This window comes from Alligator mississippiensis, chromosome 3 (genome assembly GCF_030867095.1).
Source record: "Alligator mississippiensis isolate rAllMis1 chromosome 3, rAllMis1, whole genome shotgun sequence".
Classification (NCBI taxonomy): Eukaryota; Metazoa; Chordata; order Crocodylia; family Alligatoridae; genus Alligator; species Alligator mississippiensis.
In genome coordinates, this window is record NC_081826.1 from 31,287,104 (window position 1) to 31,306,942 (window position 19,839).

The window sequence follows — 19,839 nt, forward strand, 5'->3', positions numbered from 1 at the left end:
AAAATTTGAACTCTCATTCTTAGGAGTGAGTCATTTCTTTATAGTTCTTATTGGCCTTGCTTTTGGAACTCGGTCAATAAAAAGCTATTAACTCCCTGAATCTAGAAGAGAAATTGGCTTTCTGGAACTGACAAAAAGATATAATGTGACTATAAACCTTCAAGGATTAATAGGCTGAAAAGCATAGTCTCAGTGTCTTTGTAATTAGTGCTCATTAGTGCTATGCTACTGAGCAAAATTAAGAAGCAATAGCAGGAGCAGCCTACATTCTATTGGCCTTTACCTAGAAATTGCCTTGATTTCATTAGATTGAAAATAAAATGTAGTTAACTGATCACAGCTTTTTGTTTTTTTCCTTTCTGTAAATGACATTTGAATGAAGAACTAAATTAGCTTCCTTAATGGTTTCAGTATGTGCACTGATAGTCAGGAAATACTTGATTATGAAAAATGTTGTTTTTTTGTCCTTGGACCTTTTGATTTGTTTAGTTTAGTTGCTTTCTAAATATCTTTCTCATTCCAGTGTTTTCTGCTCATTGGAGAAAACTATGGCAAACTGATTTAACATGTTTTTTATATATTGTAATTAAAAACACATTACTCATATTAAAGGTGATTGTTTGAACACTTTTAACATAGCAAAGTTTGCATGTGTTTTTATATATTGTGTGTGTACTGGACAGTTGTCCTCTGTGCTTAATTGACATAAATTGGACCTTAGCCTCTCTGGTCTTTTCTTATCGGAAGTAGATGGAGGGATGTGACAGAAGAGCTCCTGGAAACACTCCACTAAAATTCTGCCCCCAAACTGAACAGAAAGTTGGGATGTTTTCCTAGTCTCTGAAAAAGAGTTAATTTCTCTTCTGTGTGTTGCTAAATCATCTGTGCCAGAGATAATACTGCTGAGATCCTAAAAATATTTCTGACAAGCCTATCAATTTCCTTTGAAATACTTTATAGTCACTAAATAACAGGTATATTCCCAAATGTTCTTAGGTTACACACCAACTTAGAAACGATCTAGGCATGTGTGTGCACATGCATGCTTTTACTCTCACATGTACTCTCTAAACTACAGCTTGAGTATTCGTTACATTATTATCAACACTGCCAATATATTTTCCAAACTGAGTCTCAGTATTTCTTCTGGAGAGCAGTTAAAATACTTGTTCGCCAAGTGACACTGCTTCCTATCTCCTTTATGCTGATGAGAACATTTTTGTTTAAATGAGACAACAAACAGATTTTTTAGATTCCGTCTTTCTGCTCTGTGAACATATTTCCCTAGGACAAGGAAGGGGTTATTACAGCGTGAGACAAAATTTCATGGGAGCCTCTTGTTAAACTATTGTGAGCACAGTTCAAGTTATATGTGGTAGTGCAAAATATTTAGGTCATGTAGACTTCTACAAAGGGAACCTGTTTAACCTGTATTAGAAAGAAGAGAAAAAATGATTGACTTTAAATCTTCTTTGTCTGGTCTTACATTGCTTGTAGGTTCTCGGGATTGGCCCAGTTAAAACTATGCTTGAAAAAAATCACAAACTCATACTATAACTCATTGTACAGAATATATCATACAGTGAAAATACCCAAATTAGGTTCTAGCAACCAATGATTGCAGGAAAGACTATGATTGGTTAATATTGCAGACCTTAATCATGTATACAGGTAGTATTTTGTATTCGGTCTGAGATCCTCAGGGTAGCAGATCATCCAGTGCTTCCATAAAGTGCACTCGTGTATTTCAGAGTATAATCACAGTATCAAAAAAAAGATGACAGCAAGATGGTCGTGTATAAGTCTGCTTAATGAAAGGGATTTTGGTTGCATTATAAGGAGATGACATACCTACTTTTTCCAAAACAAGGAAAGGAGATAAGCAGAATGAACAAAGATCAAAGCAAAACAAGGTTGAGCTTAGATCACACATCCCATAGTCAGGATTGAGGGGATCCTGTAAAATAGATGTTGATAAATTATGTAAGATAAATGAAGGATCTCAATGGGAAAAGCTGTTCTGTGGCATACTCCCAGAGCTCTGCTGCCTATTCCCAACACAGCCTTGTACTCCATGTCTTAGCTAAATTAGTGTTAGAACTTAAGTGGTGGCACTGAAGTCATGAAAATGGCCTCGATAAGAACAAACCAGTCTCTGAAGACAGTGGTTATATAAAGCAGCAACATGAAACTTTGTCTAAGTTAAGACGCAACAGAAACTTTGCATAAGTCCTATGTAGTCCCTAGGACAGTGTCTCCCTGCAGCCAGGCATTCAAAAGTTTTTCTGGGGTCTGCAGTTCTTCTTGGTAGGTGAGGGTTTGGAGACAGAGGTCCACAGTTCTCATTGTTGCTTGCTCTTTTATGGGTGGTCTGCACCCTTTCTCCCCACTTTGGTTGCCTCATCAATGGCAAGTCTTTTGCTCCTCTCGGGATGTTCATCTGTTGGTTCTATAGTGTCCCTGGTTTTCATAGTTTTTATCATGTTTATGGTATGGGTGGCACTGTTAGAAGAGTGCCTACTGTCCACTTTGAAGTCTAATCTGTATTTTTCTGCTTCCTTAGATCATATAGGTTATCTACTGCCCATCTAAACAGTCTGGTTCCCCTGCTTTCTCAGGTCACAGAGGTTATCTACTCAACATGTTTTCCATTGGCTACAGAATTAGTGAAGGGCCAGAAACTGTAGCAAGTATGCCATGCATTTGCCAACTCCCTCAGGTTTGAGAGCCACTCACCCCATAGTACTCAACAGCTTGGTGACTAGAGCACTCTGAGGAGACCTGTGTTTGAGTCCCTGCTCCAAATCAGGTGGAGTGGATGTTTGGAACACGTCTCCATCTCCCAGGAAAGTGCTGTGAAGACAGGACTATCAGCAGTACTTATCCTTCTTCCTCTGTGACAAAGGGCTGGCCTAGGTGCTTAACTGTAGAGGACAGACAAGGTTCTTTTGGTAAATCCAATATCTTTTATTATTAACTGTACAGGAGAGTTTCTGATTGAAAATCCTGGACAGAGGTGGCACTTGGGGCCAGATCCATTAAAGAACTGAGGCAGTGTTTAGGACCCCAAATCCAAAACTGCAATCCAAAAACCCTCCATTCAATACCCAGCTAGTCCTACAAGTACGTGCAGTTCTGCTTCTGGATATGCCCAGTGGTACCCTAATCTGAGCAGGAATGGGACCCATGCTGACAAGGGATCTGTGCTGAGCCTCACCGCACCTGACTCCTAGTTGCCTGGCTCTAGGATTGGATTTCATAAAACTGAAATGCACAGCCTAGAACCTCCTGGATTTTGACACCTACACCATCATATTGGATACAGGCATCTGACTCAGATTTGTCATTTAAACACAGCTGGCGGCAGTGAGGCCAATGCTGCCATCCTCCGTGTACATAATGGCATTGTGACTAGAGTGCTTGTCCAGGAAGGAGGACAGCAACATCAATGTCCTCCTTAGCCTAAGGAAATTCAAACCCACATTTCTTACATTCTGAAAAGGCGCCTTGACTACCAGGCTAGATGTTGGGGCAGAGTCTGCACTGCTCATCTTCAACTGGGCCTTTTTGCAGCTAAGAATTCAGGATTCATGGGGCCAGAAAGAGCAAGCTGATGGAGGAGAAGGCTTGTTGCCTAGCAGGCAGGGCACTGACCAGGAGGAGATAACCTTGGGTTCTTGTCCCTCTTTGTTTCATTTGTTTTATCCAGTGACTTTTATATTAAATGCAAAAGCAGTCTTGACAGCAGGGTGTGGAACCTCAGATGCCTCTCTCCTATTGGCAAGAGAATCCATTGGGGGGCATTATCTTACAAGCCAATATTTTGGGGCAGGCTATCTAAGATTGGGGGTGGGGTTCACCCAGCTGTTGTTCATCGCCTGTGTTAATGATGTAGCTCCTTCCTTTGTGAACTGCTTGATTTCTAAATAAATTCTGCAGCATTTTTAAAAAATTCTTTGACAGTAATTATACTCTCTCCACTGCTCCAGCTGCTTCTAATGGCTTCACTGGACCTTCATATATAATCAGGTCCTATCTCTTCCCTTGGGGGCTTTAAATAAAGCTATCTACAGAGACAGAGTTTCATTTAATTACTTTTTATTTGCTGTATGGGACTGGCTGAGAACCTGTGTACATTTGGAGTAATTTTATTGATACTGGAGCTGGGCAGTTTTTCAAGCCAGGTAAGCTCAAAGAATTTAAGTACATTCAGTCTTAAAGCTAACGTGCCTCTTGTATCAGTGCTGTTATTTATAGCACTTCACATATACACACACACCCCCACTGGATATAAAATATATAAAATGGACATAGGCCAAACCTAATATCAAAGGTGCTCTTTAGAATGGATTCACCACATAAGCAAGATCTCTGGCTTATGCAGTCACAGCTGCATGTCAGTTTTGAAAGAGCCCTAAGAATAACATACAAAAGATGGTTACATAATAATAGGGTCACAGGATAACACTGAGTCAGAGCAATTGTATCCCATAGCTCATCTGTCTGTGTTATTGAAAAACATTTTGGTTTTATTGTTTTCCTGTTAGAATCATAGAAACTAAGGGTTGGAAGGGATAGCAGGAGGTTGGTCATCTAGTCCAACCCCCTGCTCAAAGCAGGACCATCCCCAACTAGATTATCCCATCCAAGACTTTGTCTAGCCCGGTCTTAAAAACCTCCAAGGATCAAGATTCCACAACCTCTCTGTTCCAGTGTTTTACTACCCTCCTAGTGAGAAACCTTTTCCTAATATCTAACTTAAACTTCCTTTCCTGCAACTTGAGACCATTGCTCCATAAGATTCTTAATACTGGCATATAGATAAGGAAATAAAACATAAAACACCTCATGGAGCTTCAGGCTTTCCATCTAGATTTACAAAAGCAAAAAGATTAAAAGCTAAAGCTTCAATTACAGTTTTAACAACATGAATATGCTTAAGGTAATGAATACATATAAAATCATAGGGTGGGTGGATACCTAGGCTGAATAAATTTCTGTACCTTCTGTGTATGCATGTATATTTTTTTCTACATAATACCTACACATTATTTTTATTACTACAGGTATTATTTGCAATACATGTCTGTAATAATACACTGTATGGTAATACAGTGTTTATATATTTCTGTGGTTGGATGTGATAGTGATGAATCCTATAGGGAAACCTGTTACCACTGTAAGAAAGTTCCAAATACTACTTGCATGTTCTGTTGATAGCATGATGTGAGCTGGATTGGGCTCTCAGGATGGCACAGAACTCAATCCTGGCATGCATGGCCAGAGAGGGGGCTAGCCGAGGCTGAACGGGCCCTGTTCAGGCAAGTGGGGATGAGCAGAGGCACATGGGGCCCAATCCTGGTGTGTGGGACTAGATGTGGTCCATGGGGTCAAAAACTTGAGCACCACTGGTGTAGCTGACCTCACATGTTCTCATATGAGCATCTCATATATTCATTCAAAACATGAAGGTAGTATTGTTTCTTTGATTGGTTTAAAAGCAAGCTGGAAAAGTCAGAGTAACCTGTTGGCCATCACTAAGCAGAACCACTGCAGCATTCTACCTGTCCTGAGTCCTGTGCTGTTCCTGTGCACAGCTCTGTGCTTTTCCACATGCTGTGTGTCTGCACAGCTACGTGGGGGCCTGTTGCTAGGCAATCAGAATCCGGAGCAGTGCTCCTTCCAACATCAAATGATGTGCATGTGGCTCAAGCCTTTATATAGCAGCATGCTCAGCGTTGGGAGCCAGTATGCCTGCAGGTCATCAGATTCCCAAGTGTCTGATGCATGCAAAAAAGTGTGCAAATGCATTTCAGAGAAACATACAATGCTCACGTTTGCAGGCTTGAGTTTGTTTTATACTGTAGAACACGTGGTGTGATCCTGCCAGTTGAAATAAAGAAACCTCTATCAGGATGATTTGGTGCAAAAGGTGTATTGGAGTGATTTAGGGCAGCTTTTTAGGCTTTCTGTCATTTAGACTTGTGAGCATTTGGATTCAGGCTTTTGTGGCTGCTTCAACATATTGTAGGATCTCTTTGATGCATCTACGCTACTGGAGTCTGGAGAGCAGTCACTGACTGAATCAGGAACCCCCGGGTTTGAATGGTTGCTGTGTGCCAAGGAGCAAGCTGCTTCATCTTTCTGTTACCAAGTCTGTCAGACAGAGATAACGCTTGCCTACGGGAGCGAGTTAATGTCTGTACTGGAACATGTAATTGCCTTGTTGCCTTAGTCGGAGCTATCTTACATATGGAGGGGAGGGCTTTTTTAAAGTCTCATCATAACATTATACTGAAGCTTGCTTTACAGGCAGCACTAGCCTGCATGCTGAGCCTGCCTTTCTTAGTTATTTGGTGCCTTTGACACGTATGAAGCTCTTAAAGATAAAGGTGCACATGCTTAATATTAAGCATGAATCATCGTATGTGCTCAAAGTTAAGCGTGTGCATGCATTTGTGGAATTGGGCCCAGAAAGATTAACCCTTGCTCAGTGGAAACAGCTGCCAGCTCCAGAAGTACAAGTCTTTCAGAAATCTCAGAATTGGAGATGGTTGTATTTTCAAGCCCTTCTAAATCTAATCTGCAGCACCTACTTTGGCAGCCCTTCAAGGCCCTTCACTCCAAGTGAAATGGGTTAGGCAGGGGGTATTATTAAGACATGCTTCCTTGAAACACTCTCAATAACAAGTTCTGATTTTGATGTGGTCCACTTAATCAGAGACTACACTTGTCTAAAACTCTCACCATGAGTAGAAGCCAAGATTTTGCTCTTGAAAGCCTCTGACGTCTTGTGAGCACAGCAGTGGTTTGGGGGTGTGAGAGGTAGGCAATGTTCCTGATGTGTTTTCCTGCCCTATCCTGTTGGTAAAATAATTATATCCCTAATTATTTGCACACATAAGGGGTATCCTCTACAGTTACAAAATACCCATGTTGAGGACATTAGGAAATAGGAATGTGGAGGGTGTTTCATCACTAAGGGAGCTCTGTTGTGGCTTTCAGCATTCTGTCCTATTTCCATTTCTGTCCCATTTCCCGTTTCTGCTAGGATGGGATCAGTAACTCCTGCCTTTGTGTCCAGTGCAACAAACAGTTTTGTTTCCTCTCCCTTCTACCCTACCTTTGTTTCTGGCTGGCTGGGCATGTAGCCAAGTGGATTGCCAGGAGCCTCATTTGCTTGTTTGCAGAGGTGGCAGTCAGAGAGAATCCACTAACATGCAGACTGCATGTGTTTACTATGAAGTCAGTTGGAGACAATAAAACTGGAGCCTGCAATTCCATTTGCAGGAGTTGCTTTTCAAGAATTAGGCTGTACACTTCTCTTCCTTGAACTCAGCCAAGTGCTTTCACAGCACCGTTAAACGTGGAGGGGAAGGTTCTGTGCTATGCCTAATCAGAAGCCCAGCCCAGAGGGATGGGACCTGTAATAATTTTAAGTTTCCTTTGCCTCTTCCAAATCCTGGGCTGGGTGTGGGCAAGACACCTGATGGACATTTCTAAGCAGAAGCACTCTGGGGTGTGGTGTTGCCTATTTTGGCATCTCCTCCTCTTAGTCAGGCTATGGCACACGCTGCAGCAAGACTTGCAGAGAACAGCCTCTGCCTCCACACTTATAATATAGGATGTCTTCCCCAGGCTAGAACTGGGGCTTTCAGATCCCTTTTATGTCCCTCTGGCCTTTTTAGTTGGTAAGTTGGTACAGAAGAGCTGTACAGGGTGGAGGCACTCATGCTGACTGGTGGTTAGAGAAATGGCATCTGTCCATTATTTCCCTGGATTCAAGTTATTAGCTATTAGCAAGGGGCTAGTGGGAAAACAGAAAGGAGGCCAAGCACTAAAAGCCCATAAACAATCCCTCCCTCAATTCCCATAAAATGGGCCCCTCCCTGAATTGTCATCTTCACAAGCAGCAATGAAAACTGCTGGGGCTTGTGTATAAGGTTTTTGCTTTTCTGTGAATTCCTTTGTGTGGCAAACTGACCCCTGCCACAGTGTATAGATCTGTAACTTTAGAAAAAAAGGAAACAAAACACCACCCCTTTCTGCTGAACCCAGCAGTGTTAGAGCTTCCCAGGACAGGAAGTGAATAAGCCTGGTCAGTGTTCTTTGTGCCAACTGTCCTTTCATCTGGAGGATGGAGGGAAATCCTATCCAACTCTAGGAGCCTTGTGTACACTGGAAAATTACACCATGTCAGAGCATGCATGAAAGTTCATTTTAACCATACCCAGCTGAAATGCTATGAAACACAGCAGTCCTTGGCTAGCCAAGTGCTGCTTCATGTTTAATGTCACATCAGTTAACACATGTTCTAACAATGTAATTGTCCAGGATGGAGCACTTGGGAGCATAGGAAAATATCATGAAGATTTAACAAACTGAGAAACTCTGAAGTCTTTCTACACAATACTGACAATGCCCCTGCCCCAGGACCTCCCTCTCCCCTTGTGTGGAGATGCAGCCTGTAGCAGTAAGAGTTCTTCTGGTGGTATAAAGTAAGCCTGCGAGCTGATAAGGACATTTTGGTGGTATAATCATATCCACATTATGGATGTTACTGTGTCTGTCGGGGGTGTGATTTTTTTTCCCTCCTGCTCCTAACCTGTACATAATATCTAGCAAATCTTTTGCATGTCTATGAACCCTTGGACTTGGGGGGAGGCAAAGAAGTACCTTAAGTACCTTGAGAATGGACGCTTCAGCAAGCAGCGCAGTGTGCCCGTGACCCTCACACTGGGAGATGGGGCAGCAACCAACAGAGCTGGATGCTGCAATTAGAGCAGGGACCAGGGAGTAAACAATTCAGTGGGCTTTACCATTATGTTTCCTATGGTGTTTAGGCCTCAATGTAAAGCCCCACTTTCTACTGGGTGAACGTTGTGGAACAGTGCAAGGCACCTACCTGTTTTATCCTCCCCAGAGAGGTGAATTCCTCTACCAACAAAGAACTGGCATAGGCAGGTCTAAATTCATCCTTTCTACCTCTGCCAGTGCCTTGCTCCATGACACTAAATAAATCACCACTCCCAGCTCCAGTCTATCAGCATATAATTTGGGTGTTCCAGGGGTTAGGGAATAGCTATGAAGTGCTTTAGGATCTGTAGAAGAAAGATGCTCCACCTGTAGGAGTAGTTCCTCTGGATCATAAGCCATTATTAAAGCAAATTGGAAAATTATTTCCACCGCCTTCCATAGAACTAGAATGCTGATGACATCTTTTTTCAGCAAATGGCTTTCCTCAGTACTCTACATGGCTATGTCACTTGAGCGACATAGTCTCAAAACAATTTTTTTCAATATTTTCCCCCCAAATTTTAAAGCAACTTTCTACAATCAGTTTTCCTTTTGCTGAGCTAAGCAAAATGAGTACGGTTTTCTTTTAGAGAACAGGGGCTGGAAAATAAAAGCTATAAGCCATGGAAAGTCAGTAATCAGATACCATGGCTTAACACCAAAACAGTAAGCTAGAGACAAGCATCATTATTGGATTTCTTTAGAAGCAATTAGAATTGTTTTACTAGTCCTCTCTGCCAGATTAAGCCCTACACCCACACATGGTTTTATAGTTTACATATATCTCAAAATCCAGGAATAGAAGAGCTGATTTGTGTTTCTTCTTCTCACCATAAATGTATTTTTTATTGTGTCAAGTGAGAAAAGGAAAAAAAAACCCCAAAACACCCAGCTGTTTGAGTGACTTCACTTGAAAGTATGGTGACCCATTCAGATGTCCCTGTTCACAGGCAGATATGTTTCTATACTAAATAGTTGCAGCCTTGTTCTCAAACATCCTTTGCAGAATGGAAGTTGTGTCCCGTATCTTGCCATCATTGAGGAAATGTTGAAATTCTTGAATATGTCACAATTTCTCTTTGTGGGTGTATGAAAAACCAGGCTAACTCCAGGCTAACTTAACAACTTCACATGGGACCTGCAAAGGAAGGATGACTATGATTCACTGTGACTTTGAAAAACAGCACAACAATCTTTGAGTTATAATTTCCATCATGATTTTACTCTTTCCTTTTCATTTTCAGGGAGCGAAGCTGATTTTAGCTCTTCAAGCAGCACAGGCAGCATTTCAGCTCCTGAAGTCCATATGTCTGCTGCTGGGAGCAAAAGATCCTCATTCACTCGCAAGTAAGCAAGGCAGTTTATCCTATACATTGAGCGTTGCTTAGGATAGAGAGAGGCTTTACTTTTCTTTGTTTATTTTTTTAAAAAACTTGCCCTTTCTTTCCTGTATCTTTAAGAACAATTTGTAACAGAGGCCAGATTTTGGCAGCAGTGACACTGACTGTAACTTGTGATCGAGAGAACAAAAGAGAACAAAAATACTGTATTTAGAGAATATAGTAGGATCATCTGACCGACAGAAACATTTATTCATACCATCCCTTTTTGATCGTGACAAATGGATAAAAATGCTTAGATGGGAAAGACAGGGAAACAGCTGGATATTTGCTTAGTTAACTGAAGCCATTCTAGCCAATTAATCTTAACTTTCTGGTCGTATCACTCGTTTTCCTGCTGTGACACACTGTCAGCTCCATACACACCTTGAATAATCACAACATTATTTGTTGAAAGATAAAAGTTGATACTTGTGTCTTTAGGACTCATTTCTAACCATCTAGTTCCAGCTCTTTGCATAAATATTTATAAAACTGGAGATTGCATTAAAGGTGTATAATGAAACCTGCCTTTCAGGAACTACTGCTGGACGTTACCTCCGCATCATGTGTAAGATGCAAACCCCAACAGCTTGTGGGTGCTGAGTTCTTTTGAATAGCCGTGTGCACATTCTGTTCTGCCCACGCAGCGCCTGCTGGTTTCAGGCTTTGTAAGTGGGCAGGGAGGCCTGCACTTGACAGGGCTAGTTTCCTGCTTGTTATGGAATCACAAGGCTGGAGCTGACAAGCAGAGCAGAGGGACAGCACGATATCCATATGCTCAGGGCATGGGCGATCATCTGTGATTGGGGTGTATTCAGCGTACAGGAATTGGGAAAAAGAGAGGTTCTAATCTGTCTGAGGTTACAAATAAACAGCATCTTAGGTTTGTTCATACTTTATCTAAGGAGCAATTGAAACAGAAGAGTTTTACTATAAATCTAACACTGTAGTCCCAAAACTACTTTATTTCTTATTATTAGTATATCATTTTAAATATTGTTAGGAAAACAACTAGTCAAGTAATGGGAGTCAAGTAACTCCAGCGAGGTGACTATCCAGTTTCCTTTGGAAGATTTCCAGGGTAGGTGACTGCACCACAACTGGAGGGAGTTTATTCCAGTCTAGACACCCTGACTGGGAAGGAGTTTTTCCTGGAATTGAGCCTCAAGTGGCTTTCCAGGAGTTTGTATCCATTGCTCCTGGTCTTCCCCAGGGGTGCCCTGGTGAACAGCTGTTCACCGAGTTCTTGATGTACTCCCCTGACGTGTTTAACAGTAAGCCGCTACTAGGTCCCCTCCCAGCCTTCTCTTCTGTAGACTGAAGAGGCCCCAGTCCCCCAGCATCTCCTCGTATGGCTTGTCTTGCAAGTCCCCGATCATATAGGTGGCTCTTCTTTGGACCCTCTCAGGTTTTTCCACATTCTTGTTGAAGTGCGGTGCCCAGAACTGGATGCAGTACTCCAGCTGCAGTCTCACCAGTGCCAGCATTTTGTTTGCCCTGCTGGCCACAGCATTGCACTGCCAGTTCATGTTCATAGGATGGTTGATCACTACCCGTAGGTCCCTTTCAGCCATGGTGCAAGTTAAATTGTCACCACCAAGCCTGTAGGTACATTGGAGATTGTTTGCCCCCAGATGGAGCACCTTACACTTCTGAGTGTTGAGCTTCATCTGGGTCCGGTCCACCCAGCTCTCCAACTTGTCCAGGTCTGCCTGTATCTGCAACCTGCATGACCACACTCCCCCATAACTTGGTGTGGTCCACAAACTTGGCCAGCAAGCTTTTCACCCCCACATCCAAATCATTGATAAAGATGTTGAAAAGCACCGGTCCAAGCACAGACCCCCAAGGGACACCACTGGCCACTTCTCACCAGGACGACATAGGTCCCTTCATGAGAACTCTCTGGCTCCTACCATGCAGCTGTTTTCCACCCACTGAACTGTTGAGCAGTTAAGCCCACAATCTTCCAATTTTTCCACAGCTATATCATGGCATACTATATAAAAAGGTGACCAGAAGTCTTGTACAGTGTTCATACAGATGCATCTTTATTTAAAATGTTAGCATTTATTCTGTTTAATAATTTTTAAAAAGCCATTGGATGCAATTATGTCACTTTTAATTCTGTAACACTGCAGTGATATCATAACGCTCAATCAGGCACTTCAGTGTAAGCTCTGTATAAAGCCACCCAAACCACAGCACTGGGATGCTGGCTTGCAGTGCAGCAATTCAACCATCTGTTCCTTATAAAGTGTTCCATTTTCAGCAGAGGGAGGAAACCAGTTCAGACAATTTTCAGAAGAGATGTTGGCATTAGAATTTCTGTGATGTTTTCATTTATACATTACATATTACTCTACTGCTGCCTGATTTTGTTCTTTTTCCTTTAAAGAATAAAGTGATTTCACTTCTGATTACAGTTTAGAAGAACAACTTCCAGGAGCAAGAATGGGAATGTTGAGGATTTGTGAAAGTGAACAGAAAAGTATACAAATCAAAGAGCAACTTTAAAAGGTGTTTTTGGAGTGCCACATTTCCTTGAAAGTGAAGAGCAGTGACCAGAATTGTGCATGTGTTTTTTCTCTCTCTCTCTCATGCACACAGGCAGAAAAAATGAATTTGTAGGTTTGAAAGGGTCTGGGAGAAAGCAGCAGCACTGTCTTGAAGCTCTCCAAGTACTAAGCTCTTTTAAAATAAACAAAAAGTAATATAAATGCAGCATTCCTCAGGCACATTCAGACAACTTCTAAGTACGTGACAACTGGCAGTGGGTGCATCTACATGAGACATTTACTGTGCAGTTGACTAACTAGCTCCACAGTAAGTGTCTCAGCATCTACATGAGCAGGCCTATTAGGCTGCAGGAAACTAATAAACTCCACAGCAGGATAGTACTTATAAATACAAGTAACCTGTTGTAGAATGTTTTCATGCACAGCAATGCATGTGTAGATGCTGACCTGGCTGGCTGGGGCATGAGGGTGTTTCACTGCAGAAGTTGCCTGCCAGCTAGCCCCCTCACTGAAGCACCCTCGTGCCCCAGCCAGACCCTCTGCAGCACGTAGAGCCAGGCTGGAGTGGCAGGGTGACTCCCCCAGATCCACTGCCAGCTGCAGTCCCGGGCACATATGTAAATGCAGCACCTGGCAGCAAACTCCAGTGTGGTATGTGCCAGAGTTTATTGCAATACATTCATATGCATGTGTAGATGTGCCCATTGACAGCCAAACCATTCAGTTTGGCAGGAGACAAAGTAATTCAAGCAAAATCTCTCTTCACTGTGCGTTATGGTCTCTCATGACACCTGCTAAAAGCCATGACAAATCCTGTTACACACCTTCATCGCCTGGCCTTCAAGGACAGGCATCCTGCTACAAACCTGACTGGAGAAACTCAAATCTGAGTCTTTTAGACCTGGTAAATACCAAAATAGACTGCAGCTTCTAATCACCTAGATTGAATATATACTGGGTAACTGAAAAGTGTAGTTCACTAACATAGGAGTGCATTGGGATTGTGACAGCAGGGTAGAAGCAACAGACACAATAAGCAAAAAAGAATGAGAATGCTGTAGTTGTCCGTCTCAGTAGCATAAGGATACAACTGGGCACCCAGGGCACAGAGGCAGCAGCAATTTCAGTCTGTCAGACTGCCAGCAGCAGCCACTTTATGTCCCCACCACAACCAATTGGTGCCTCTTTTGCCTAGCCCTAGTTAAGCCATTGCTGCCTCACATGATTCTAGCGTCTTCAAGGGCAATGAAAGAGGTATGGTACCTGGAAACACTCGAGACTTCTTTCTCCCAACTGCTCTTGCATATTTAGTTTGGTAGAACATGGGATGACCTTATAACAAGAAATGCTTTGAGTTGTGCAAAGCAATGTAATCCAACAAATCTCATTCATTTCTGTTCCCCTTCAGTCGTGGCCCTTATGGACGGAACAATGGAACTTCATCCTACAAGACCGGAGGCAGCCTGCCCACTTCTCGTGAGAAGGACCTTTTGTCAATGCTGGGCAGAAATCAGTTGAGTCCTGTTAACATCCATCAGAACTGTGGGGCTTCTTCAGCCAGTAGCAGTAATTCAGGTTCCTACAAAGGAAGTGACAGCAGTCCTGTTATGAGGCAAGTGCTCATTCTGTCAATGCAGCTGTAGTTCTGTTAATTTATCCTCTCTATCCTGTACTGCATGACTGTTACCCAGATTACAGAACAAACCATTTTGTGCCTGTCTTGGGTGTAGACTGTGATATTGGCCAAAGGGCAATTGAAACCAATGTGCTCCATCCTATTTTTATGTTACCATGAAGCTTTGTCACTTCAGCACCACAAAAAAATACGGTTCTAGGAGCCTAGTGTCTATTTTAGTCAGACTTCATTTCCAAGCCAACAACTTTCAGGTGGCAGAATTGTAGTTCATCACAGTTTGTCATTGTTTTGATTGTATAGTGATGTCACATGCAGACCATTAACTGAAGGAGAAGGTGTGTGTAATTTTTAAACTCAGCATGCATGTATGCATGCACGTGCATCCACACAACCCTGTGGGACCCAAATAGGTTCCTCAATCACTCATAGGCTGTAGCCATCATATGCACCTCGGTCAGTGGCCATATGATATCCTTCTAGAAAACTCTACCCTATGAGATAGTGTCTATATATTTAGAAATTAGATATGTAATCTCTTATTATTGCACCAAAATCAAGTAAAGAACAAAATTATTAATGTACCCACAAACTGGCAGATACTCAATTTACCAGATTACATGACTAATGCCTACCATGAGCAACCCCCCAAACTGAGTCAAGTGTAAACTCAATTTTGTCTTAGTCAGCATTTGGGCAGAATGCTCCTTTTATTAGGAAGGAAGAGTTGCAAAATAACTTTTTTTTCTTCTTTTTTCAGACGATCACCAAGATACACATCTTGTGGTGAGAATCATGGTGTGAAGGCACCAAATCCTGAACAGTATTTGACTCCCCTGCAACAGAAAGAAGTTACAGTGCGACACCTAAAAACAAAACTGAAGGAATCAGAAAGCAAGCTTCAAGAAAGGTACATCTCCTTTCAGGAAAACACAGTATATATATATAAATAAAATCAGTACCTGCTAGATCAGGGGTGGGCAAAATGCAGCCTGCCAGGCCATTATATCTGGCCCACAGGGCCCCTAAAAAATTTAGAAAATTAATATTAATCTGTCCTGGGCTGCCTGTCACGCGACCCTCGATGGCTTGCCGAAACTCAGTAAGCAGCCCTCTGCCCAAAATAATGGCCCACCCCTGTGCTAGATGCTAGCCTTGAATAGAGCCTGACCCCCAGGGTCCCTTCTGGCCCTAAAAATCTATGAAATCTATGAATTTAATGAAGTAGGTTGCAACCTATGAGAGCTCATGCCCCTCTGAACCAGTTAGTCTCCAAGGTGCCACCATGCCCTATCTTCTGCCTAACATTAGACTAACACTGCTAACCACCTATGTGTTCTCAATTTCAGCATTTTTTTTAGTCAGGAACTCAGAGCTTGGTACAAGCTGATGTAAGTTGTTTACTACTGCTGCAGGCTCCATAAGCTATTCATTCAATGAACATACGCTATCCAGTTAAATTATGGAAAGGAGCCAGTGGTCTGCTTTCTGGAGTTAGTTTCTTAAAAAAAAAAAAAATCACAAAAAAAAAATAATCAAAAGGACAAATGTATGAGTCATTGTGATATTGTTCCAATGTCTCTTACACATGAAACTGTTTGTGCTAATGAATATGTGGCGTACTTACAGAGGTTGGCAGCTTTGTGAGCGTCTCAGGCTAGCCTTTCTGCACTCATGTCCCAAGGAGAAGACTTCTAGTAGCACAAGAAGTTGCAGCAAAACGGCCAATTCTAAATTAGCTTTTAAACAAGCAAACAAAATTTCATATTTTCCCATTGAACGAAAGTTCTTTTATGACACAGTGGGCCTGCCTGAATTTGTGTTTTGTGTGGATGTTCTCACAATAGTCCTTTGTCTCAATATTATGCAGAAGAGTGACATCCTACATCACACAACAATGCTTGCTGTTTCTTTAATTAAAAGGAGGCTTAAGATTTAGTACCAAAGCAGGTCCCTATAGATAACATGTACAGAAGCAAAGGGAAGGATACCTCACCCCCAGGGAAAGGGTGAGGCACAGATTATTGTACAGACCCGCAAGACTTCTTTGTAGTCCCCAGGCACATGGAGCAACATCAGTGAATGCACCTGCCACTGCTATCCTCCCAAAGCTACACCTGAGTGGTGTACAGGGGCCACTGCCCAGAGGGATAATAAGTTCGTTCAGTGTCTGGGGTGAAGGCACGTGCACAGTATAGCCGCACCAATTTGAGTGGCAGCAGCCCCCTGGTGCAGGCTCCACAGGAGCTGCTCCAGTGACACGTTGGCTCCCTACCTCCCCATATATGCTCTTGGACACAGGGCTGTGCCTGTTGTAGCAAAGACTCCCCAGTGGTTGTGGGTGAAGCACTATTCTGCTTGTCCCCAGATACACTTAGTGCAGGACTGCATCTGCCCAGCTCCCATGGCTAGGCGTGCAAGGCTGCCCCTGTAGTGGCAAAGACTTCTGGGGTGGAGGGGGTAGCCTTCTGGCATTCCCTCAGTAGTCAGTGCCCAGGGCTGGTACCCCACTTCCTTTCGCCTAGTTATGCTACTGTTTCTGCCCCAACCTCTTTCCTGCCTGCTACCATCTCTGTGCAATAGACTCCCCCTCTAAATGCTTCCATTGATCAAATAAAAACATGGAAAATTAGGGTTGGAAGGAAGGGACCTCAGGAGGTCATCAAGTCCAAACCCCTGCTCAAAGCAGGACCATCCCCAACTAGATTGTTCCAGCCAGGGCTTTGTCGAGCCAGGCCTTAAAAATCTCCAAGGTTGATTCCACCACTGCTCTAGGTAACCCGTTCCAGTGCTTTACCACCCTCCTAGTGTGAGAGTTTTTCCTAACATCCAACCTAAACCTCCTTTGCTGCAACTTGAGACCATTGCTCCTTGTTCTATCATCTGCCATCACCGAGAACAGTCTAGCTCCAGAATAGCAGAAGCATTACAGATACTGCCAATTTGATTATTTCCCTTTTATTTTTAATGAAGTATTTACACTGCTGCTATCTTGGAATTGGCTGAGATGTAATCATTCATTTTTTGGAACCTGAAAGACTAAATGAGCAGCAATGCTGCTATTTAAAGCCTTTCAGAAAATCTTCTTAAACAATTTCTAATCCTAAATTAGGATAGGCTCTGTGGTTTTAATGAAATCAAATGAGCAGTAAATCGTAAGAAGCAGTTCAGGACTTCGCAATGAACAGCTCATCAGGCAGTTCCAGGAGTGCTAAGAGTAGAAACCTATAGAGCCTCAGGACATACTTCAAGGATATCAGAGGATGCACTTCTATCCTTGTTACTTAAACCGTCACATAGATTCATAGGTGCTAGGGTCGGAAGGGACCTCAACAGATCATTGAGTCCGGCCCCCTGCCTAGGCAGGAAAGAGTGCTGGGGTCAGATGACCCCAGCCAGATGCCTATCACAAAGTTTGTGTCAAATATATTAAAAAGAGAAAAGAAATGGAAAAAACTAAAACACACTCCTTGTCCCTGGAGTTGAAAAAACTTTATGCTGAAGACACTTCAGCTGTAGTTTTGAGATTTATTATTCGTCAAGGACAACCCTAATTCTAAACTTTTCAGCATCTCAAAATCCTAATTCTTTTGCTTATACAATTCCAAGCCTAGCTTAGCTGTCATTTAAACTAACTCTTGAGCTCCACTAAAAGCTAGAAATCATTTAATTCTTCTTAAAACTTTCTTGGGCAACAAAATGATTTTGCTTTTGCTTCAGGGAAACAGAAATAGAGGAGCTTAAGTCTCAGCTGGCACGCATGCGGGAAGACTGGATTGAAGAAGAGTGCCATCGTGTGGAAGCACAGTTGGCTTTGAAGGAGGCAAGAAAAGAGATCAAACAACTCAAGCAGGTTATTGAGACTATGAAAAATAGCTTAGCTGAGAAGGACAAAGGGATTCAGAAATATTTCATAGATATAAATATCCAAAACAAGAAACTAGAATCCTTGCTTCATAGCATGGAGATGGCTCAGAATGGTTCTTTGAGGGATGAGCAGGGTCTAGAGTACGTGTGCGGGTCACCCAGTAAGTTTTTAACAGCATATTCCAAAATGGCAGACAGCCTAGTAATGGAGGACCAAGCCACAGAGGAGATGGCAGACAGTGGAGTGTTGCTCAATGATGACATGTCCACTGGGACTGATTTATTTGAAGAGATTATGACCACGACTGCACATGAATCTGGTGATCAGGACCTCTACAGCTACACTGCCAGACCTTCTACCATAAGCCAAAATGCATTTGAAAGTGTTCCTGATGAAGAAGTAGCTTTCTTCCAGGAAGAGGAAAGGGAGGAAAGTGATGACACTGTGGTGATGGAACAGGCCATTCAGACTGATGTGGTGCCATACAGCCCAGATGTGGAGCAGCTCATTCAAAACATACTCAGATCACAAGACATCAGTCCTGTGAGCCCATCTTCTGCTCTGAAGGACTGGGATGGATTTCCTGCTGCATGTTTCAGTGACTCCAGTCTGGTAGTGGACTTAACTCCAAGTGATCCAAATTCTGCCATCCTTTTGTCTCCCACAGAGTCTTTGTTCTGTAAAGTGGATTATGGAGTTAATGAAAATAATTTCATGAAGGAACTTGATTTTAGAGCTTCTCACGATGAGGCATTCAGATATGTCAGTACTGTCCCTCAGGCAGGCATTATGAAGAGGTACTGGAGCACCAGTTTCCTCATAGATCTTTTGGCTGTAGCAGCCCCTGTTGTACCAACTGTAATGTGGGTGTTCAGTACTCAGAGAGGAGGAACAGATCCCATGTACAATATTGGAGCTTTGCTTCGTGGCTGTTGCCTGATGGCACTACACACCCTTCGTCGTACGCCCTTCATTATCAAAACATAAACTTCACTGTCCATTATTGGGTGTCAATTAGTTGGATTGGTGGATGGAAGAGAATCGTAATATACCAGAAGAGATATTGTATGTAAAAGGCAAAGTCTGTCATTTTGCTCTTGCCTCCTTGATTTGCACTATAATTAGTTAAAAACATGTTCATAAAGGTTGTTTGAAAGTGAAGGATGACTAGATGGCATTGAGACTTGTTTCCACTAAGTGTATCACACACATATTTTACAAAGCATGCTAACGCTTTCCATATAGTCTGAAGCATCAATTCTTATAAAGAAAAACACAACCATACTTCCAAGGCAGCTTCTGGCATGTATTGTATTGCTTGTCTTGCACAGTGCTCTCTTAAAATACGTAACTGCCCAAGCATTCCACTGGTCTTGTGTACAAGGGACTGTAACCGAAAATGTGTTGTGTAAGTTGAGAGTCTCGGATCTTGTTACGTTTGATAAACATGGGTGTGGATACACTTTATGAATATTGTTGTTTTAAAGTCTTAAGCAAATCCTTCTTGAAACGTGCTAGTCATCAAGCCATGTGAAATACTGTTTATAATGTATTGTGTATTAACTTATTTTTTTGTTTATTTGTTTTATTGGAAATAACATTTATAATCACAATTACAGTAAAGCATGTTGAAAATATGAA

The 19,839-nt window shown here is 42.4% G+C and overlaps 1 protein-coding gene across 2 annotated transcripts in view; it reads left to right on the forward strand.

The window, feature by feature from the left end:
- The window catches only part of SYBU (syntabulin), a 58,273-nt gene extending 38,434 nt beyond the window's left edge, over positions 1-19,839 (forward strand). For both annotated transcript variants that reach the window (XM_014611612.3, XM_059723805.1), the window contains 4 exons: positions 10,041-10,143; positions 14,106-14,309; positions 15,091-15,240; positions 18,051-19,839. In XM_014611612.3, coding sequence (XP_014467098.1) covers positions 10,041-10,143; positions 14,106-14,309; positions 15,091-15,240; positions 18,051-19,185 — 1,592 coding nt within the window. In that variant the 3' untranslated portion in view covers positions 19,186-19,839. The remainder of the gene's footprint in view (positions 1-10,040; positions 10,144-14,105; positions 14,310-15,090; positions 15,241-18,050) is intronic.